Source organism: Chelonia mydas, chromosome 3 (genome assembly GCF_015237465.2).
Source record: "Chelonia mydas isolate rCheMyd1 chromosome 3, rCheMyd1.pri.v2, whole genome shotgun sequence".
NCBI lineage: Eukaryota > Metazoa > Chordata > Testudines > Cheloniidae > Chelonia > Chelonia mydas.
The window spans coordinates 88,860,264-88,883,495 of NC_057851.1; the positions used below are offsets into that span (position 1 = coordinate 88,860,264).

General features: G+C 43.2%; 1 protein-coding gene across 2 annotated transcripts in view; it reads right to left on the reverse strand.

Annotated features, from left to right (window-relative positions):
* The window catches only part of MAN1A1 (mannosidase alpha class 1A member 1), a 211,299-nt gene extending 188,940 nt beyond the window's left edge, over positions 1-22,359 (reverse strand). The window contains exon 1 of one of the 2 annotated variants that reach the window (XM_043542854.1): positions 21,576-22,359. In XM_043542854.1, coding sequence (XP_043398789.1) covers positions 21,576-22,172 — 597 coding nt within the window. In that variant the 5' untranslated portion in view covers positions 22,173-22,359. The remainder of the gene's footprint in view (positions 1-21,575) is intronic. The other variant, XM_007069687.4, reaches the window with a different exon arrangement.
* Positions 22,360-23,232: the final 873 nt, after the last annotated feature.

Genomic DNA, 23,232 nt, shown 5'->3' on the forward strand with positions numbered 1-23,232 from the left:
CATTTTTTATTAATTCCACACACAAATAGGGGGATAACTGCCAAGGTAGCCCGGGAGGGGTGGGGGAGGAGGAAAGCCCGGGAGGGGTGGTGGATGAGGGGAGGAGGGAAGGACAAGGCCACACTGCACTTCAAAACTTATTGAATGCCAGCCTTCTGTTGCTTGTGCAATCCTCTGGGGTGGACTGGTTGGATGCCCAGAGGGGCCCCCCCCGCGTTCTTGAGAGTCTGGGTGAGGCGGCTATGGAACTTGGGGAGGAGGGCGGGCGGTTACACAGGGGCTGCAGTGGCAGCCTGTGCTCCTGCTGCCTTTCCTGTAGCTCCACCAGACGCCGGAGCATATCAGTTTGATCCTCCAGTACCTCAGCATTGCTTCTTGCCTCCTCTCATCAGCTGCCACCACCTCTCCTCTTGCTTGTCCCTCCTGTCCTCACCTTCATTTTCTGCTTTCCTGGACTCTGTCATTGTTTGCCTCCACGCATTCTGCTGAGCTCTTTCAGTGCAGGAGGACTGCATGAGCTCAGAGAACATTTCATCGCGAGTGCGTTTTTTTTTTTTTTGCCTTATCTGCGCTAGCCTCTGGGATGGAGACGATAGGGGGAGTGTTGAAACATTTGCAGCTGTGGGAGGAAAAAAGAGGTAGAGTAATATTTAAAGAGACACATTTTAGAGAACAATGGGTAGACTCTTTCACGGTGAACCAAGCTGTTAACATTACACAGCACATGTGCTTTCGGTACACGGTCGCATTTTGCCTCTTATATTGAGGGTCTGCCGGTTTGGTGTGAGAAATCATACATGCAGGGCCGGGAAACAGAATTCGGCTTGCAGGCAGCCATGGTAAACCACAGTCTTGTCTTCTTCAACCTTCATAACATGTGGGAATTGTTTCAAACAGCAGCGCCCTCCTTTCCCATACCAAGCACCCGTTGGGTTGGACATTTAAAAGGACGGGCTGAGGTTTTCGGGTTAACGTGCAGCCCAATCCAACTAAACCCCACCCCCACCCAATTCTCTGGGATGATCGCTTCACCCCTCCTCCCACCGCTTGACTAGTATCAGGGAAGATCCCTGCCAGCCAAACGCAAACAGCTCAGCGTGAACGGGCCTCCCCAACCATGTGGCTAAAAGTGGGGATAATTTTTTTTTTTCAGCCACAGGCAAACAGCCCAGCAGGAACGGCCACCTCTGAATGTCCCCTTAATAATGTCCCTGCAGGATTTCCGCTCCATCCCCAGACACATTAACAGACTTTTCCAGTAGCTGTACTGGCTGCAAATGCATCCCAAGTTTTCAGGGCAAATCAATCATTAAACACACTTGCTTTTAAACCATATATATATTTACAAAGGTACACTCACCATAGGTGCCTTCTCCGGCTTCATGGTCCAGGAACCCGCCTTGGGAGGGTATTGGCTCCAGGGTGATCAACAGTTCCTGGCTGTCGGGGAGAATGGTTTCTCTGCTTCCCTGTTTGCTATCCTCCTCCTCATTTTCCTCGTCCCCAAAATCCTCATGCCTGTTTCAGGAGACTCCCCCCTTGCAGGTGTCCAAGGACAGAGGTGGGGCAGTTGTAGGGGCACCCACAAGAATTGCATGCAGCTCATCATAGAAGCGGCATGTCTGGGGCTCTGACCTGGAGCAGCCGTTTGTCTCTTCAGTTTTTGGTACGCTTGCCTGAGCTCCTTAATTTTCACATAGCACTGCTGTGGGTCCCTCTTATAGCCTCTGTCCATCATGCCCTTGGGGATATTTTCAAATATTTTGGCATTTTGTCTTTTGGAACGGTGTTCTGATAGCACGGTTTCATCGCCCCATACAGCGATCAGATCCAGTACCTCCCGTTCGGTCCATGCTGGAGCTCTTTTGAGATTCTGGGACTACATGGTCACCTCTGCTGATGAGCTCGCCACACAGGCCAAACAGGAAATGAAATTCAAAAGTTCCCGGTGCTGTTCCTGTGTACCTGGCTAATGCCTCTAAGTTGAAAGTGCTGTCCAGAGCGGTCTCAATGGAGCACTCTGGGATAACTCCCGGAGGCCAATGTTGTCGAACTGCGTCCACGCTACCCCAAATTCGACCCAGCGATGTCGATTTCAGTGCTAATCCCCTCGGTGGGGAGGAGTACAGAAATCCATTTTAAGAGTCCTTTAAGTCGACAAAAATGGCTTCTTTGTGTGGATGGGTGCAAGGTTAAATCGATCTAATACTGCTAAATTTGACCTAAACTCAAAGCGTAGACCAGGGCTAAGTTCAATGTACCTCTTAGTTAAAAGAACTAAAGAGTGGTTGGGGCCGCTCTCCCTTGTATATCCTTGGAATCCTCTGCAAGGGAATGATGGGCACATGCAGAGAAATGTGATGAGGAGCTACAGAAGTGACTGGAACTAGGAGTCCAGAGAGGTGAGACTAGGATTTACTAGAAAACCTGAAGAATGGAGACTGGGACTAGCTAAATGATGTGAAAAGGACTGGGACCACGCCAGGGTGAAGTGGTTACACTTAGGCGGAACAGGTAGAAGAGTCTAGGGCCCCTAGGGAACACTCCCCTTCACCTAGAAGGGAACCCAAGATCACAGAGTCTTACTATTCCTCTGCAGTCAGCAACTGTCTGCAAAATTCACTTCAAAGTATTCCATTCCCTTGTAGCGAAGGGCCAGAGATAATAAAACTGGCTACAACTGTCAGTTATCCCCATAAATAGCAAAGGTCTGTGTAGTGGATGAAAGGGTTCCATTCCTTCCGATGACCCATTTAGGTGTCCATACGATGGCACATGATTAATTCTTGTTTTTTCATTTATTTTTTTATTTTAAAAAGCAAAGATTTAAGAAATTACGTACATAAACATTAAGGTTGCCAAGTCACTCACTCAAGAGTTAGGAAATGCCAGAACTGAAGATGCCCACACAACCTCAATTCACCCGCTCCCCACATTGTGTATACATTATAAGACGGCTTTCAATTATGTGATCACATACTATTTTTTCCACAGGATCATTAAGTGCACAGGATGGACATGTTTTGGGGATGACTCAGAATTGTGTAGTACAGATCCTTTGCCTCATATATTGTGGAACTTGTATAGCATGTAGTGAGTGAGGCAACAGACTACAGGAAGAGAAAGGATGATTCCATAGTTAAGGCAGCTGAGTGCTGCCCTGGAGAACTGGAGTCTATCCCTGCGTTAGCCACAGAGTTTGTATGTAATGCTAGGCAAGTTCCTTTAACCCATTTTTTCCACAGGTGATCTCTAATCATTCCTTATTTTCTGGGCATCTGACTTGAGGCCATGGGTCTGATCTGCAGGAGTGCCAAGTACTCACAGCTGCAACTTGAGTCAACAGGAGCTGTGCTTTGAACATATGAAGTGCTACAGAATGCTAGATATTCGGGGTGGGGTGGGGTAGCGGGGAGGGGAGGAGAATAATCAGGTTCTAGGAATCTCAAATTGGGCACCAAAAATTAGTGGATACTTTTGACCTTAGATCTCTGCACCTCAGCTCCCTACATAAGAATGGCCATACTGGGTCAGACAAAGGTCCATCTAGCCCAGTATCCTGTCTTCTGTCAGTGGCCAATACCAGGTGCCCCAGAGAGAATGAACAGAACAGGTAAATCATCAAGTGATCCATCCCATTGCCTATTCCCTAGCTTCCGGCAAACAGAGACTACCCCTACTCATAAAACAGGGATACCAGGAGGAATGTTGTGAAAATAAATGGTCTTTTACTGATCTAAAGATATTTTCATTTGATTTATGTAACAGCTTAAAGTTACTATGTCTCTGACCATCTCCATGGCTACTCTACAGCAACTGCCACATATTTGTTAATGGGCAGGAAGAATCATTTACAGGAAGAAAGGCCTACACTTAAACTTAAGTTAGAACACTGGACTCTGAATGTTAGCATTGGAAAGGTGCCAGTGTGTACCCTTATTTCTAAGAGGTAATAACCAGAGTAGATCGCCACTAATAGAATCAAGTGCTGAAATAAGGCTAGAAAGAAAGGGGGCTGAGTCTAAATGAAGGATGGCTTGAAAAAAAAAAAAAAAAAAAAAAAAGGCAGAGAAAGGTGAAAGGGACCAAAGTCAAAGTCTGACTTGATCTGAGATTTCTGAATGCTGTCAACAAAATAGAGAAACAAGTTTACGCTAACACTGCAATTATCTGAAAAGATACTCTGAAAACTCACTTAAAATATTTGTAGTCTAATGGTTTTCAAACCAATTTTAACAAGAGAGAGAATTCTCTTAACCTGATTTCTGTTCTCTGAAAGAAAATGACAGTCTTTCTGGAGTCATTTTTACTTCATTTGTTTTGTGTAGATATGGTTATTTAAAAATATATATCTTTTGCTGTTGATGCCCATCTAGTTAAATTTAAAAATGAGATTTCACAACAAGAAGCTTTCAGGACACCACTCTAAACTCATTGCAGGAGCATTACCAGCCATGGTCTTGTTGATACTAAAAATAAGTGGGCCAACTCCTTGCTCAAAGTTCTGTTGCTGGTCCATTAACCCCACACTAAGCTTTCCTGGGAGAGAAAGATCTTTAACCTACTTCTCAGCATAGGCTATCATTTAAGCTATGAAGTAACTTGGCATCTACCCAACTTCTGCAGTGAACTCCTAGAGAAACAAGCGCTTGCTGCATGAGCAATGAATGCTTCAAGCAAAAAAAACAAAAACACCCACATTACGTAAGTGCTCCACAGTCTGCACTGGGATCCAATTGATTTTGATCCATATGGTCTTAAATGGCTTGGGGCCTGATGACTGGCAAGCCTCTTCCTCCCACTAACCCTTCCATGAAGGATGAAGGTGCTTGTGCTCACAGATCTTTTTGAAGGGGCAGAAGGAGGAGAAGACTGGTGGCAAAAGTGTTCTTCACAGGCAGAATTAATTTCCACCCTTGTGTGATAGAGCAACGATTGCTTAGATTTTAGGGTGAATTGCCAAGGTTAGTTTGGGGGACAGGTGGTTTATTTTGATGTGGGGAAGTATCTTTGCCCTGGTAAATCTTGTACAGGGAGTTCAAAGGTGGTGGTAAAATAAAATTTAAAAAAATGAAGTGCATATTTTCACTATTTCACTACTGACCCTTCTACATCAGGGATAAGTTCTAAGACAGTAGAACAAACTGTGTGCCAAAACCCTTGCAATGGAAGAAAGCAAGCTTCTGGATACAATCTGTGTTACCGCTATAATATTTATAAGACTACTTAGATTGTATATAATTTAAACCAGTGAGTTGAACACTAGGAAAGCTAAAGGTGGGGGGGGGGGGGAGGGGGGGGGGGGGGGGAGAGAGTCTTCAGATACAGCCAACCTGAATGATTTTGGTAACTTTGTATAGGTGTAGGCTTATAGTAATCATTTTTAGGAAGATCAGAACTCTGGAGACAGCCAAAGGAATCCATTTGTTATATTAATGGATACAATAGGAATAAAGAAAAGAAAGCCAATGCAATATACTAGCGTAATACAAGTTAGCAATGCTACGCTGTAGAAGTGGTTGAGTAGTTACAACTGACTGCGTGCCTGGGAAGAATTTAGAAGGCTTAAGACCCCTCATGATTACTTTAAATTTGTTTTGTAGTAAGGCCACACCTATAAAACTCTAGTATTACACTTTAAAATTAAGTTACCCAGACGCAAAGAGGAAGTGCTTGTTCAGTGGAGTTGCATCTTACACGGGAGTTAGGTTCTAAAGTCGTGCGTAAGGCGAAAATCATGTATAGTCAAAATGACCCTTGAAAATCCCTTAAATCCCTTAGAGGCCATAAAGTACAGTATACTATACATGGTTTTGTGTATACAACCCTGTACAGTAATGTATACAGTAATGTATAGTATATACTAAAGAGTACATATCCAAAATATAATTTTACAGTACTGTATTTTTAATTACAGGGGATAATTATAGGGGGGTTGTCAGGGCTTGATGTCGATCCAGGAGACAGAGGTGATGGAGAGCGAGTCGTAGATTAAGTGGTTGGCTCTGGTTCAGTTCGAGAAGTTGATTGCATAGGCTCATCTGCGGCTCGTTTTTCCTTGAAAAACGTGGTACTCGGCAACCGTCGCTGTTGTCTCTTGAGCTGCTCAAACATTTCTTGATATGGTCTCAAATTGTCTGTAATACGACTTGTGATTGAGGCTTTGTTCCATAGAGGGATGGTATTCAGAAATTAAAATCATTCAAGCGTTTCGCTGCTTGGAACACTTCAGCAAATTTATATAGATTCCAACTTGCTGGCTCTTCCTGTTCGTCCTCATTGTCATCTGTAGATGATTTTATCAGTTCCTCTAACTCTTCATTAGTCAATGTTTCTCTATGCCTCTCAATTAATTCTTCAATTTCTTCCTCAAGGATGTCAACGAAGCCATCACCACCCTCTTGCCTGGCCACCTGAACAATGCATTTCGCTTTTGTCAATGGGTCAGGAAACCCTTGAAATCATTCACACATTCTTTCCATAGGTTTCGCCAACATGCATTGACTGTTTCAGGCTTGATTGCATCCATTGCCTGTTTAATATAAGTAAAAAGAAAAGGAGTACTTGTGGCACCTTAGAGACTAACCAGTTTATTTGAGCATGAGCTTTCGTGAGCTACAGCTCACTTCATCGGATGCATAGGCTATGCATCCGATGAAGTGAGCTGTAGCTCACGAAAGCTCATGCTCAAATAAACTGGTTAGTCTCTAAGGTGCCACAAGTACTCCTTTTCTTTTTACGAATACAGACTAACACGGCTGTTACTCTGAAACCTTTAATATAAGTGATGCAACTGGCAATGTTGAAGGACTTCCAACACTCTATTACTTTAAGATTGGGATTAGCATCCATAGCCCTACGTATCTGTGAGAATGTAAGCCTCGTGCACGTGGCCTTGAAACAGCGAGTCACGCCTTGGTCGAGAGGTTGGAGGAGGTATTGGGGGCGAGGGGTGGGAGAAAGACTACTTCAACATCGTTATGTGCAAACCGGAGTGCCGCAGGGTGGCCAGGAGCATGGTCTACAATCAGCAACACTTTAAAGTCAAGTCCTTTCTCTTCGAGGTACCCTTTGACCTCTGGAATGAAAGACTTGTGGAACCAATCCAGAAATAATGCTGCCATTACCCAAGCCTTTTTATTTGATTGCCAGAACACAGGCAAGAGATTTTTGTTCTTGCCTTTTAGGGCATGGGGATTTGCAGCCCTGTAGAGCAAGCCTGGCTTTATTAAATGCCCAGCCGCATTGTGCAAAACACAATCACACGGTCTTAGCTGCCTTGAAGCCAAGGGCTTGTCTTTCTGATTTTGAAGTGTGAGTGCGGTTGGGCATTTTTTTTTTCCAGAAGAGCCCAGTCTCGTCAGCATTAAAAACTTGTTCCGGAAGATAGCCCTTTTCTATGATTTTCTTTAATTGTTTGGGGTACACTTCTGCTGCCTCTTCATTGGCAGGTGCAGCTTCACCAGTAGTCTGCATGTTTGAGACTGATGCGGTTCCTAAAACTATTAGGCCAACCTTGGCTGGCTTTGAATTCCTTCTCATCAGAAGGCTGTCCCTCTTCGGCGGGAGGTTTGAACAGCACATCGAGGCTAAGAGCCTTTTCTCGCAATGTGTTGCCATCGATAGGCACACGTTTACAGTTCATGTCTTCCAGCCATAAGTTTAATGCATTTTCAGTCTTCACTAAAGTCTTATCATGCACCTGGCTCATCACCTTAGCAGTTATTGGAGCACTTGATGCCACAGCTTGATGAATTTCTCTCTCGCATCTTGATGGCACGGATGCGAGATTCATTGTGGCCATATTTACACGCCACATTGGAGATCGACATACTGTCTCTCAATAAGTCCAACAAGCCAGTTTTTCCTCCAGCATTGGAACAGATTGCTGTTTCTTCGGTTGAGCACCAGATGAAGTAGTTGGCTTGTGTTTAAGGGCCATGTTGTATGAAAAATACGTACAGTATTTTTAAACACTAGAATTACGCTCAGCGCGGCGAGATGCTCATACTATGAGAGGCACGCAGGAACTGAGAGCGACTGAGTGAACAGCAGATTCACGTCTCCCATCTCACACTCACTCCAAGCATACACTCATTGAGTGGAATGGTGGGCAGAGTCACCCGCACTATTTACAGGTATCTTATTTTTCTTTTCTTTTTTTTGCCGAGCGCATATAGTTGAATTTGCGTAAGTTAAATGTGCGTATGATGCGACTCACCTGTATTAGCTTTTATTCATCAGTAATACACATTGTCCATTTGAAGTAGGTTTTAGAGTGGCCTAGAAAGAAAGATTTGTGTGCTTTTTCTGTTTCTTTATGATGTTTAAAGAAGGCCCAAACGGTTTTTATTGCCTTTCTTGCTTGTTTTTTAATTAGGAATTCAGGTTCCATCTACTATGACTAGAGAATTAGTAAAGTGACATGAACCATGGCAATGAATGCTTGGTAACAGAAGAGGTTCCTTGTCATCCTATTTTCTGTTTCATGTGTTTGATATGTTTAGTGGACTAGTGTTTTAAGTGAAGCTTTTGTCTTGTTGAAGTTTGAACATTGAAAAGATGGCAAGCACAACACACACACACACCCGCCCACAGAGTCTTCCAGAAGCAAGAATAGGGAAGATCAAACTGGATTTAATATTTCTAAGATGAAACAAGTTGGGATTTTTAAAAGTTTCAGGACTTAACAACAAAAACAAAAAACCACCGCACCAGAGGACAGTCTCACTTTTAGAAATCCTTAAAGATCTGCAGAATATTGACAGATCAAATGCAAAGTCAACTCTGCAGTGTAATGTCTACATCTATATTTCTTCTGTATCTGATATAACCAGAAACAATTACTAAATTCAGTGTCTGAAATATTGATAAAGTATTGCAAATCTCAGTCAGAAAAGGCAGAAAATTGTCAAATATTAAAATTTATTATATTCAAAGCCTGAAGCCTTATTTTTAATTCAACAGTATTTGCAGGTGAAGAGGTTTTGTATTTGAGTATAATAGATTGAGTGACAGTATATCATACAATCACAGAAATGTAGGGCTGGAAGGGACCTCAAAGTCTCCAGGTTCAGGCCCTGCGCCGAGATAAAACCAAGTAAACCTAGACCATCCCTGTCAGGCGTTCGTCAAACCTGTTCTTAAAACCTCCAGTGATGGGAATTCCACAACATCCACTGGAAGCCTATTCCAGAGCTTAGTTACCCTTAGAGTTAGAAAGCTTTTCCTAATATCTAACCTAAATCCCCCTTGTTGTTGATTAAAACCAATACTTCTTGTGCTACTTCAGTGGGTATAGAGAACTGATCACCATCCTCTTTGTAACAAGTCTTTGCTGATTTTATTTGAGTAAAGAAATTAAATTTATAACCATATACATGTATATGAAGAGTAATAAATTAGAACTCCCATTCCAAATTCATTTCAAGGAAACCAATTCAAAGTGCTGTTTTACATCAGAAATATGAACTTAATCTTATGGTATGTCAATTTCTATATTCTTACTTTCATACCTGCAAAACAATCAAATTATCCAGTTGTAAATGATTTATGTTTTGTTTTTATTCACAGCCATTGCAAGGAAAAGGAGTTTCACGTGGACATGTAGATCCTTAAAGAGTTGCTACTTTTTACGCCTCACAGCTTTTGTCCAGATACTTGTTTAATACTTATAGCCAGAAGTGGTACACAGTTGGCAAATTAAATGTTTTCATACAGAATTTGGTCAACAGATTCTGTCAGCATTTTCATGTTTACTGGAGACACAAACAAACAGCTGATTCTTTGAAGTAAGTTCTCACCCCATTATAATTCCATTAATTTCAGACTCTTGTGCCAGGTACTATAGAAGGAACAAGAAAGTCCTGCCCTGATAAGACAATAGTCTAATTTATGGTAAAATGAAAAACTAAGAAGTAGGTGAGGTGATAAAAGAAACATTGACTATATGCAGGCATGCATCAATACAGACTACTTTCACAGGCTTTTTGTTTTAAGTTAAGCACAAACTGTTCGTTGAACTGTAGAACCATCTTCTTTTTAAAATAAATTTAATGCTGAGCATGCTTACCTGCACAATTAACTTAAACATTTCAAGAACAAAATAAAAGCAGTAGTTTCTCCCAGTCCAGCAGTATCTGTAGACTCATCAAGTTGCGGTGCAGATGCGCTTTGTTTTCCTTCTCAGTGCCCCGGGTTTGTCTGGAGGGCCATCTAATGAATTTAAAATCTGCCATTGCTATTCAAAATTGAGAACATATTGGTATCAATTCCCCCACCCGCCCCCCTCCCTTTCCCCCCCCCCCTTTTAAATGAACGATTTCAACATACTCAAGAATGGATGGTAGGATTAACGCCTCATCGTACCTGACTTTGTTGCTCCAATAATTATTGAAGAACCTGAACGAGCAGGGACTTTCAAACTTTTTCTGAGGTAATTCTCTGAAATGCAGTTTTCTGATTTGTGCTGTCATGTAACCCCCGATGAAGTTATATACACATTTACTAATAGATTCCCTTTGTGGCTCCACTAATCCTGGAACACAGCTTTCCGGATCAACAGTTGTGCTCAGTTTAAGGGCTTGTCTTCATGTGCAGCACTACAGCAGTGTAGCTGAAGTGGTGCAGCTGTGCTTTAGTCAAGATGCTACTACACTGTCGACATAGTTAATCCACCTGCCTGACAGTAGCTATGTCAATGGGAGAAGCTCTCCTGTCAATGAAGTGCTGTCTGCATTGGGGGTTAGGCTGTTATAACTACACCACTCAAGGGTGTGGATTTGTCACACCCCGAGTGACAGTTACACTGACATAGGTCTGTAGTGTAGACCTGACCTAAGCCTTTACAGGCTGTGTCAAGCTGTCTGGAGTGGCTCACAAACATGTTTGACAACCTCAGCACAGACTATTACAAACCCAAAGCTGGTTGTGTTCTAAAATTAGATTCCACCAATCAAGTGTCAAGTGTGAACTCCTCAAGCATTATAACAGCCTTAACATGTAGTCACAGACAGTGCCTTTGAGCACTCCAGTCTATCTTACAAAAGCAGGCTTGCCTGAGTGGCAATAGTCCCTCATGCACACACAAAATCACAATATTCATCTTACTCACAGTCCTAAAGAACAAGTCACTAAGCCCAGGTCAATTGTACTATAGCTCTTGTGGAGAAAAAAATGCTTTTAGCCAAAACTGTAATAAACTGCAGATTTATTAACTAGTAAATAACTATTTCTTTATTCCAAGGTTAAAGGCGGAAAACATACACACAAATGAGTCACAGTCTTAGGTTTCAAAAAGTAATAGAAGCTTCTGTGATGTGCAAGCTCTATGTCCTTTAGGGCTAACCCAAGCTCAGTATGTTTATGCTTAGAAATATTGCCCTCTCCAAATTCCAAGCAGCATAGTGATAATTTCTCCTTAATGAGGATTTTTATTCCCTTCCCCCAGCATTTAAGCTATGATGGGACAAGGGCTTGTGCACAGAGCCTCCTTCATGGGCGTGGGGGGACGGAATAAATAAAATCTTTTGTCCACTGCTGTTCCACAAAGGTTTGTCTGTTGTCCATAGGCCTTCTTTTGGAGAGAAGACGACACTTCCTGTGGTAAACTAGTATTTCACACTCGGTAATGCTTATCTCCTGACTGTGGGGGTTTACAGTCTTAGCAAACATTTTTAGTTACAGAACAAACCTAAATGATATAATATCCATATCCCATGTAATAAAGTAAAGCCTTGTCTACACTGCCACTTTACAGTCCTGAAACTTTCCAACTTATGGGTGTGAAAAAACACACCTCTGAGCGATGTAAGTTTCAGTGCTATAACATGGCAGTGTAGATAGTGCACCAGTACTGGGAGCCGTGCTCCCAACACTGGTAGCTACTCCCCTCGTGGGGGCTGCAGAGAGCTCTCCCAGCGCTGGTGCCACAACTACACAGCCACATTAAAGCGCTGCTACGGCAGCACTTCCATGCTGGTAGTGAAGACATACCCTAAATAAGATTATGAAATGCTTGTAGGATGCTGCACGTATCGAAGTCTAAAGATTAAACTTTTTTACAAGTCTAATAGCTATTTTAACAATACTAACACAGGAGAGCCACACTGGTTTCCAGCTATGCATCTGTCAGTGTTCAGTGAGTCCCAGTAGCTTTGGCATGAGCTAGCACCTGGTCTGCCAGGGTCACGGCTAGTTATGCAAATATTAGTTGGTATGCAGTTTGTGTTCAGACATCCACAATTTTGACAAGCTTGTCAAAAGAACCACTTCAATACAGTAAGAAAGTATTATCATATTCCAGTACAGAGGTCCAATCTCCACTAATGTCTGAACAGCAGTTAGGGTTTCTGTTACAGGAGCTCAAAATAATTATAGACATAAATAATTTACATCTACTTCCACTCCTTTAGTTTTGGTTTAAGTATTTTAAAATGATTTACCTAGGTCCAACACTAAATTTGGACTGCAATTCTCAGAATCACAGATGGGTGGAGAACTACAACCACAGTAATAAGCAGCAGGTTTCCAGCAGTACTAGCAAAACTGTATTTTAGGGAACCAGTCGGCACAATTACTGATGCTAGGGCTGAAAAGCAGTGACAGAAAACGGTGAGCTAGAAAGAATGGACCTGCATCTGTGCGCATTTTAGTCAATTGTAGAAATACTAACTCCTTAACCAGTGCAATTTTCCAAAGCAATATTCTCCTCCGCCGCCCCAATCTAAAAATAACAAAAAACAAAACAAAAAAAACCTTAGACATTCTCTCACACCGGCTATTTCTTTGAAGGAAAGCTAAACAGGAAGGAATTTAAAGGCATAGGGGTCCTTTGTATTATGTCATCTGCTAAGGGTGTATCAGAAGCCTGCAACTACTGAACTGTTTTTTCCTTTGAAGAGAACAATTAAATGCTGCCAGCCATTAATTCAAGAAACGAGTTATATTTATCTAATGCAAGACCTCTTCTTGCTACATTTTAAACAATGCTGAAATCAAAGACTACAGAGGTTTGATATCAGAGACAAGTTCCATGTTGCTGAACAGTAAAGGACATGGGACACATACCAACCAGATAAGACAAGAAAAGAGTGAAAGAAAAGTACAAGACAATGATTTTCCTTTTACCTTCTTCCTCTCCACTTTAATTCTGTCAATAGATAAAGACACAATAACTTGTAGTAAATAAAGACAGAAGATAGATATCCCCATGTGACTGAGAACTACGCAGAAACAGGTTCTTTCCGAATTGTAACTTCTCCATCCACTTTCAGAGGAAAAGTTGATTCTTCTGAAATCTTTTGTTTTGAAAAGCAAGTCAGTCTTTTTTTAAAATGATTAAACGATGTTCTAAATTATCTCACCCTTTGTACAACATATCTTTTTGGCCCTTCAACATTTTCTTATTTATCCTGCCTCTTTTGCTTCTTGTGCTATTTCTTATTAGAGTCCTATGTTGAGAGATTTAAGAAATTTTTAGGCAGACTTCATTCACTTGCTGTATTTCTTAAATAATTTAAAAGATATAGATACTTTAGGAATGCAAATTTAGGAACACAAGCAGCATTCCCTCAAGTGCTGTGTGTGCTTAACTCTAATAAGTAAGACTATAACTGGATGGAGCACATAACCTGCTGTTAATATGCCGGCAAAGGCTTTAAAAATTAAAAGCATCAGAATGAGCAATACCCATATCTTCTTCATCACCATCTAATAAAATGCAGTATATTTGCTAAGACCAAATATATCAATTTCCTGTACAAACTAATTAGACCAATGGAAGTGGTTCTTGGTTACAGCAGAACTCAAACTGAAGAGATGGGGGGGGGAGGAGGAGGGATAAAGATGTTGAAAGAAGGTGGAGCCTCCTACCTCCCCTAATTAGAGCACTGATTACACAATACTCTACTCTAAAGGATAATTTAACTATTTGGACCTATTGGCCAGCATATATTTTTAAGAGCAAGTCTCAGAGTTGCTCACCTTTGCAGTGGACACCCATCACCGTAACTACTGCCAATAGCTATCTTACGTTGGGGCCAGATTCCAAAAGCTTAATCGACACGGACCTCAGTGAGACTACTTCGCTGAGAAGGACCTACTCAGCCTGATAACAATTGCAGTATCTTACCCTTAGTGTTTAGTGACAGCACAAGGCAGAAGATTAGTAGTCCGATAACTGAGTGCAATTCTGTACCACTGACCCACTGTGTGACCTCCAGTGAGCCACCTTGAATTCAGTTTCCCCATTGGAGAAAAGCAGTACTTCACCTTCATAGAGTACTTTGAGAAAAACTGCCAAGTATTTTATTATAATTGAAACACCTTCTGGAATACTTTTTGCTATTAAGCTATTTCAGTGAATTCCCATTTTATGCCTGACCTGACAATTTTCATAACACCTATGCAAAGCTGAATTTAGTATATCAGAAGGAAAAAGATTACAAATACACTGCCCTGAAATACACACATTTTCTTTAAATATCTCTCTCTCCCTCTCTCACACACACACACACCCCCATAATAAAGGAAGGATCCAACATGTTGAAAAACTGGTACTTCACACGTTATTTTATTTCCCAGCCTACCTATGAAATTCCTCTCCACAAGCTTACAGCCCAGAATAAGCAAGAAGAGCAAACTATTACTAAAGAGGTGGCCAATTTCCCCAAGGCACATTATAGCATTACTGTGCTGTCACTTCTTGAGCAATAAGGCAATAGGAATTTTTGGATAACTAGCTTAAGTGCATTTTCTTAAAAATTACTGTCATTCTATCTTAAACTACAATTTATCGACAAAGAAAGAGGCAGCATATTACAATATAGTTAGCTACTCCACAGTATACGATAGTGTTCGCCATAATAAAAGCCAAATTCAGGAACTGCTTTTAGTTTGTAGCCTAAGATGAGCAAATCAAGACTTTAAAATATAAATATAAAATTACTCATCCATTAGAGCTCTCTAAACATTATTGCTAAGGTATATTTTATACACTTAAAATAAAAATTGTGGGGCTTTTGCTTTATTACAGGTTTTCCTCATGGTGGGGGGGGTGGGGAGGTGAGGTGAGAACCGACACCCCAATCTTCCCAAGAACAGTTTACCAAACTTCACAGCAGTTTTTTTTCCCCAAGGCTTTTTTAAAAAGTATCATCCACACAGTACAACTGCTTCTAATGAAGTTAACTATCTTGCATAAGAAATGCTGTGTCCGAAATTCTGAGTAGCAGTGATCAGGTTTTCATAGAAGATGCAGTTGCATTCATTCACACCCAGCATCCACTGAAGCCCACCCTGTCAATTTCTCACATACCAGATCTATTTGCAACTTAAGTAGTGGATTTCAAAGTAAATCTGTCAATCTTTAAGTTCTGCTATTCTGCATTCAGTGTGCACACACAACCGCGTTATTGCCTACTGCATCATCTAACACTATGATTTACTCTTTTCCCTCATGCTGCATGGATGCCACAGGCTAAATGAACCTTAAAACAAAGTTACCATTAGGAGTTCATAATCTTAGCCAAAACACAGAAAACATTCCATTCTAAACCTTACTCCTCCCAGCCTTATGTAATTTTCACCAAAACAAAAAGCAAAAACACCAGGAATCAAAAAACAAACCTCATCCTTTCTAGTTCAAATTTATGTTTAGTCTTTACCAAGAAGTCGGTGGTGGTGGTAAGCTTAAGAAACTCAGACAAGGCATCTTTGTGGCAATGTTTGGGGGGCGGGGGGGAGAAGGGGGGCATTTACAGACAGCATTCAGACCTTTTTGCTCTCCCATAACTCTGAAGTGCCATTTGGGCAGCCAAGCTAGTCTTGCACTTAATCGCCCATAAACAAGTGCGAGATGTTTGAAAAAGATGGATACAGAAAAAAGTTGAATGTTACAATTGACTAAGCAGGTTTTTCAGATGTTGCGTTACAATTCAAGAGTCAGTAGGTGAATGCTTCAAATCTCTGACTTTTCCAGACTAAATAACTTTATGTTCACTTTCAAAACTAAACAGGTTTTGATGTGGTCAATACCTGAACAGGTAGGAATCACCCTTATCCCAGGAATGATCTGACAGAAAGAGATTAGTTAAGTTTCACCGATCAAGAGTTGTAATTTGATGGGAGACATTGGGAAAATGGAAAAAACAATTTTAATTGTGCCTTTCATATACCTGTATCTTAAAAATAAACATTGCCCCTATCTACAGTACAGTATATACAGTAGCAGTGCAAAAACACACACACACACCCCCAAAAAAGAGAGTAGTCAATAAGGACTCACTTCTACTGTGAAGTATGAGAAACTGAATCATAGAATATCAGGGTTGGCAGGGACCTCAGGAGGTCATCTAGGCCAACCCCCTGCTCAAAGAAGGACCAATCAAGATTCTGGATTATTATAAGGTTGTGATGTACTACAAGATTCTATATTTTTTAATTTATCAGCCGCATATGACCAATAATCACCATCTGACTACTTCACTGCATGTCCATTCCCATTCTCTTCCCTTTGTCTTATATTTTTTTAAATGTAAGATCTTTAAGGAACAGACCATGCTTTTGTGATTGAAACAAAAACCCACCACACCAACCAACTGTACAAATGGACAGTCACATGCACACAGAAGTGTCAAAGGAGAAGTTTCATCAATGCACCACCACTGTAAGGGGGAAAAGAAAAGTATCAAGTGCTAGCAATGCAAGGTAGGGGATAGAGATGTTTGTGACATGGATTAGAAGAAATCCTTATACCTACAGTAATCCTTATTAAACCTTGTATTTACAACATAAGCAGGAAGGGGAATAGATTCCATTATTTACTTACTAGTAAAGTATCAATTTGTTGCACAAGACAAAATAAAGATATGATCCCTGCATCGTGAAGTTACATTTTCTTCAGTGTGCAAGACCAGGAGAAAACAAGTTGCCTCAGGCTTGTCTACACTGCCACTTTACAGCGCTGCAATTTTCTCACTCAGGGGTGTGAAAAACACACATACACACCGCCGAGCGCTACAAGTTTCAGTACTGTAAAGTGGCAGTGTAGACAGTGCACCAGCGTTGCGAGCCGCGCTTCCAGCACTGGTTAGCTACTTGCCTCGTGGGAGCGGATTTTTTTTTTTGTTTTGTTTTTACACAGCACTGGGAAAAGCTCTCTCCCAGCACTGGTGCCACAACTACACAGCCACATTAAAGCACTGCCGCAGGAGCGCTTTAACATTGCTAGTGAAGACATGCCCTCAGACTAGTCAACCTATTAATGTGAAGTAATTAAAAAAGAAAGACTGTTAAGCAACATATTCTCATGACCTTACTCGAGACAGAAGGAGAACAAGCCATCAGTTTAAACAGTTTATATCCACATGGGCTTACCAGTGTGAAGATTCCAAGGAAGCTGTGGCCTTCGAACAAGTATAGCATTACTTTTATTAGCAGTGAAATAGTTTGGCAGACAAAGCCATTTCGCTGTCTTACAACAGCAGCCCTTTCTTCACTCCCTCAGGCTTGGAGAGCATAAAGGCTTCAGTAACCGGTGGCGTTTTCCACCTCTCCTTCCTCCTCTGAAGAGGAGTTGGGGGAGAATACTTAGGAATGCAGCATCTCACATCTGCCACTGAATGTAAAACACTACCTTCCAAGAGGATTTGCACATCTGAATGGAACTCCACCCTAATGAAGCAATGCAGCAATTCAGGTCTCAACTTTCCTCACTTCATAGTGGAGTTTAAAAATAAGCAGGCTTCACTATTACACTTAACACATTTCAAGGGACCATTCAAGGTGGACTACTTATGCTAAATAATATGTTCCACCTCCTATTTAGCTGTGACACTCCAAGTACATTTCCCAGCCTGGAAGAACAGTTCTATGTCAGCTCAAAAGCTTGTTTCTCTCATCAACAGAAGTTGGTCCAATAGAAGATACTGTCCCCTCACCCATCTTGTCACTGTGATTTTTCACACTTATGTTCATAAATACTGCGCAGTCTTATGTTAGCCCCCTTGTGCATATCCATTATGATAGTCTTTAAACATATGATTGTGCACCATACCCCCAGCCCCACACCCCCTGTCTGAGGTTCCCAGAACTACTACTGTGTCGCTGCCTCAGTGAGAGTTTTTCTATTACTAGCTGTGTGACAACTGCCTAACATACCAGCTTGTTCTTCTTACCAGCAAACTCTTCTGGACCCTGCCAGTCCTAACCTTCCCTTGCAAGTTACAAATAGTGAACCCCAAATTACCCCACTGACTTCCCACTGCAGCATCCTGTGCTCTCCTGGAACACTCTCAGAAATGTGCTGCTCCTTTAGAGAGACAGTAACCGCTGCTAATTACTTTAATTGGGGGTGAACACTCTTACTTGCATCACAGCACTGAATTGTTTTTTACTAAAACAAGTTTATTAAACAAAATGACATAGGATTAAGTGATAGCAAGCCATTAAAATAAAAAGCATTACAAGCCAACAAAAGCAAAAACATAGTTCCAAGACCCTCCCCCCCCCCCCCCAAAAAAAAAAAAACACAACCAACTTACTTTCAGCAATTTACCCATCTTTTTCTAAGCAAGTTTCTCACCTAATCTGTTCCCAAAGACTTCGGCACCACTGGCTGAAGAACCCAACATTCAGTGATTTCAAAAGCTCCAGCACCTTGAATCCCCCAAGTGATGGACAACTATGGGGCTCTCTCCCCTTTCTTTTTATAGTCCAGTCTCAGGTAGCCACTCTGTGTTCCTCATTTTCCAGGTGCCCAATCTGAGATAACTGGGTTCTGATTTGCAGGAGTACAGCTGCAGCTGTGAACGCTCAGAAGTCAATGGGAGCTGTGCTTTGAATATATGTAGTGCCATATAATGCTGAGTACTCTGAAAAAATATCATGTTCCAGGCATCTCCCACTGGGCACCCAAAATTGAAGATCTGGCCTTAACCTACATCTCAGTTCTCCACCAATGAAACAGAAACAAGATCACCTCACGAGGGTGCTGGAAAAATAAACTGACAATTTATGAAGCCCCAGATGCTGCTATGAACAGCACATAAAAATGCCCATGAGGAAATTAATACTGTACTAAGTGCAGGTTTTATATGGTGTGTAATAAATTAAGTATGGGAGCACACATTGAATGAAGAGAAGAAGAAATACAGAGTAGCTCTTGCCGTTCAGCGAGCACTGTCCATTCTATGCACTGAATGAAGCTAGGAAATAAATATTATGTGATCACATAATTAAAGATCATCATAATGGAAATGTACATTGGGGGCATAGATTAAGGTTGCAAGGGCAATCTTCATTCTGTAGTTCCTAACTTTCAAGTGCTTGGTTTTGCAATTTTAATGTCATTTCATACGTAATTTTGTAGGTTTTTAAAAGTGTAAGCTGAAAACAAATTTTGTCTTGTGGAGTCATACTGACCCACAACTGGATCAACATCAGTGTTGAACTAGAGCTGGTCGAAAATGGCAAATTTTACAGGAGTGAATATTTTTCATTTTGTTTGGAATGTCCCAGAATAATTAATTAGTTTCAGTGAAAAACTAAATGAAAAAACATTTTGTTATTATTTTCCATCAAGGAAACTTTCATTCCCCCCCCACCAAGAAGAAAGGAGAAAAGTGTGAGTTCCCTTACAAAGAGATTTAGTCTGAGGTGTTCAAGCTTTTAAAGGTTTCTGAACAATCAGATCAGTCTGAATAAATAAAAATTTTAAGCAGTTTGCAAAATGTACATTATTGGTCACACGCTTCGCTATTACATGCTATAAAACAACAGCTTTTTCTAACTCTGTAGATTAGAATTTCACATTAATACAGTTTAGCTAAGGTTCCAACACAAACATTTGAAAATCGAAGTATTGCAATGTATGTGAAATGCAGCAGAAGAGATAGAGCAGTTCAGTCTTCGGTTACATTTCCCACCACTAACACAGTTTTTATATTAGATGCAGGAATTAATCTAGGACACACTGTACCCCAATACTAGTGCAGTGAGAGAAGTAAATCAGTCTATCATCTATGTTCATGAGATGTAAAGCACAAATGGCAAGTGAAATAGAACTGGGTGCATTAGTTCGTTTGCCCTGTGGGTCCAATGAGGGCAGCAGGAAGAGCCTAATTCATCTCTCTCCTCGGCCTGACAAACTTAATTTTCTCTAAATCCTTTTTACAGCCATGTCTTGCTATGATCAGTAAATATGGGTCATTTGAGTTCCTATCTATTAAGTCAAGACACATATGCTCTAGCAAAATATACAATAGTAAGAGCAGGACCAGCACAGAGGAGGTTAATAATATCTGAAAGCCTGGAAGCAAAAACTGACAAAATATGCTACAGTTAGTTTGTAGCAGCAGGCTGAAAGCTGCTTATTTTTGTACTAGAAAATGCAGTGTTTTCACCAAGTAAATGTACAGTGATTTGAAATATAGTAATAGAGGGCAGTCCATGGCCTTTCAATAAAGATATTTGAAGACTGTGAAAAAAAAATCTCACAAGGTAGAAAGCCATACCTGAATAGCTTCCTTAAGTATAGAGAGAGGCAAAAAGAATAAGGGATGAGGGTAAGAAAAAGATCAAGGGGCAGGAGGAGATATCTGCCCAGAGACAGGAAATTAACCAGAAGAGAAATAAAGTGGGACTTCAACAGAGAGGAGAAACTGACATAACGATCTACCTGCACAATAAGGAACTGCCAGTGCACCCAAAGGACTAGATCAATGACCATCATAATGAGGTCTTCACACTGTATGGAAAACTGATTAAAAGCATTTTACTGACTTGGTTTAGCAAAGACTTGTTGCTGAACACAGAATAAATGCTGGGTTTCATACTTTCCCCAAGTTTTGCTCAGAAGCCTACACTTACTTATGAATGTACACACATTCACAAACGGGATACAAAGGCAATTGCTCTGAGATGTAAAGTACGCTTATACCTCCTAGCACAGCACTGAGTAGCGGCGATGCTTTCACAGATGCGGCTCCGAAACGCCACAGGAGCCTTCTGGCCTTGCTATGCCACCCCACCCTCACGCCGTACGGCTCTCTGAGCGTCAAACACTACGCTTTACAACTCGGAGTTAACGCGCCCCGGCCCTCGAGCTTCCCCAGGGGAGAGGAGTGTTTGGAAGAAAGAGAGTCGTGAAGAGCCTCTAGTCTCGGTAGTTTGTCTGCGCGGAGGTGGTGTTCTCCCTCCCTCTCCAGTGTGAACGCGCGTTCGCTGACACACGGGCGGCCACGCTACACTTTGAACTCCACCAGTGTAAACACCTGCACAAAGCCCCGTGAAGCGCCCAGCAGATCCCAGGCGCTAACGCGTCGCCCTGCGGAGGCCGATCAGCCTGCCAGTTCCTGCTCTCAGAGCCGGAGCCAGCGTCACCCCCCTCAACTTACTTCAGCAAGTTGGAAATACGCGACCTGGGGGAAGCGCGCCAGTGAGACGGCGCGGGGGAAGGGGCAACGAGCGGGGTAAACAAGGCGGTAGCGAGGGAGCCGGAAGGCAGCCCGCGGAGCCGGGCGCGCAGGGCGAGCCCGGCCGATGGCGGACACACACCAGCCGCCGGGGATACCCACCTCTTTAATCTTGGCCCGTTTCTGCTGGACATCAGGGTCCGCCGGCTCCCGCCCCACGGCCCCGACGGGCTTGCGGAAGAGCAGGCTGGGCAGCCCGGCGGCCCCCGCCTCCTTCCTGCCGCGCCTGTCCTGGAGAAGTTTCTCCTTGTCCTGGCGGATGTCCCGGCGGATCTCCTCGGGCAGCTTCTGCAGCGTCTCCTTGGCCTCGCGCAGAGCCCGCTCGTGATCCTCGCGGATCTTGGCCAAGTTCTCCGCGGCCGCCTCCCCGGCGCTGCTGCTCCCGGCGGCGGGGCCGGCTCCGGGCGGCGGGGCGCGCTGCTCCCCTCCGGGCGGCGGCGGGGGCGGCTGCAGGGCGGCGGGCGAGTGGAAGAAGACGCCGCTGAGCAGCTTGGAGGAGTCGGGCAGGAAGAAGATGGCCCCGAAGCAGAGGGTGATGAAGGCGCTGAACACCAGCAGCAGCACGAACTTCTCCGTCAGCCGGAACGCGCTGGGGCCCGACGCCTTCCTGCCGCCGCCCGGGCCGCCGCCCAGCGGGCCGCCCAGCGCGCCGGGCCCCGCGGGGCTGCCGAACAGCGGCAACAGGCTCACGGCGGGCATGGCTCAGCGCCCCGCGCAAAGTTCCCCCTCGGCAGCGGCGGCAGGAACTTTTCCGCTCCGCTCTCCCCGGCGGGTCCGGCTGCGCGGCGCTGCTGCCTGTCAGCTGCTGCTGCCCATGCTGCCGCTGGAGACAGAGCGCCGCGGCCCCTCACACGCGCACTCGCCGTGCCTGCGAACTACTGCCAGGCAGCGCCGGCCTCCGCCTGCCCGAGCCAGGGGGAGCGGCGCCGCCGGGCCAATCAGCGCGTGGGTGGGGGGAGGGGGCGGGGCTGGGGGGAAGGGGGCGGGGTGAGAGTGGCACACGCACACGCACGGGGCGGGGCTGGGGAGGGAGGCGAAGGGCCGGGGCTCTGGTTCACACAAACAGCTCCGGGCGCCTGTAGCGGCGCTTGAGCGGGCAGCAGCAGCAGCCGCCGCGGCATTAATGAGGCTAATGCTATTCAATAAGGGTCCCACTGTTTCTTTAATCGCATCTGTGTAAGCTGGTTTTAATTTGCCTTTTTTTTCTTCCTGCTGCTGCTTTTGTTTTTTGCTCTGGCGGTGGGGTTTGACTGGGTGGGCGGTGGGCGTTTATTCTTTGTCGTTTGACGTCCGCAAAAGGGAAGATCGCCAAGGTTAAAACGACATTAGCATAGACCCCCTATTGATTAGTGCAGATTAATTAGTCATCTGAGGGGTTGGCAGCCATCCGGCCGCTTGACTTTTTAATTGTTAAATACTTTAGTAATGATCTTTGATAAGAAATTAGAGGGTTTTGCAAATCTTTCCAGCCTGGAGGCATCTGGCTACAACTGTTTAGTCATATACATAGATGTAGCATTAATTATCTTAAAGCAGAGATCGCAGATTCATAAATACAGAGAGAGAAACACAAATGTGCACTTTGCAATACAAAGTGCAACAACTTTGTCTTTTCAAGAACGTCACTCGGAGTCAAAAGTAAGCTGGGCTTTCCAGGCCTTCTCGTGGTTTAATACCACTTTTCATGCACCTTCTATTCCAAAAAGCAGAGCTTTGCTTTCACCATTACATTTTCAGTTTATACATTTTTTAAGTATCA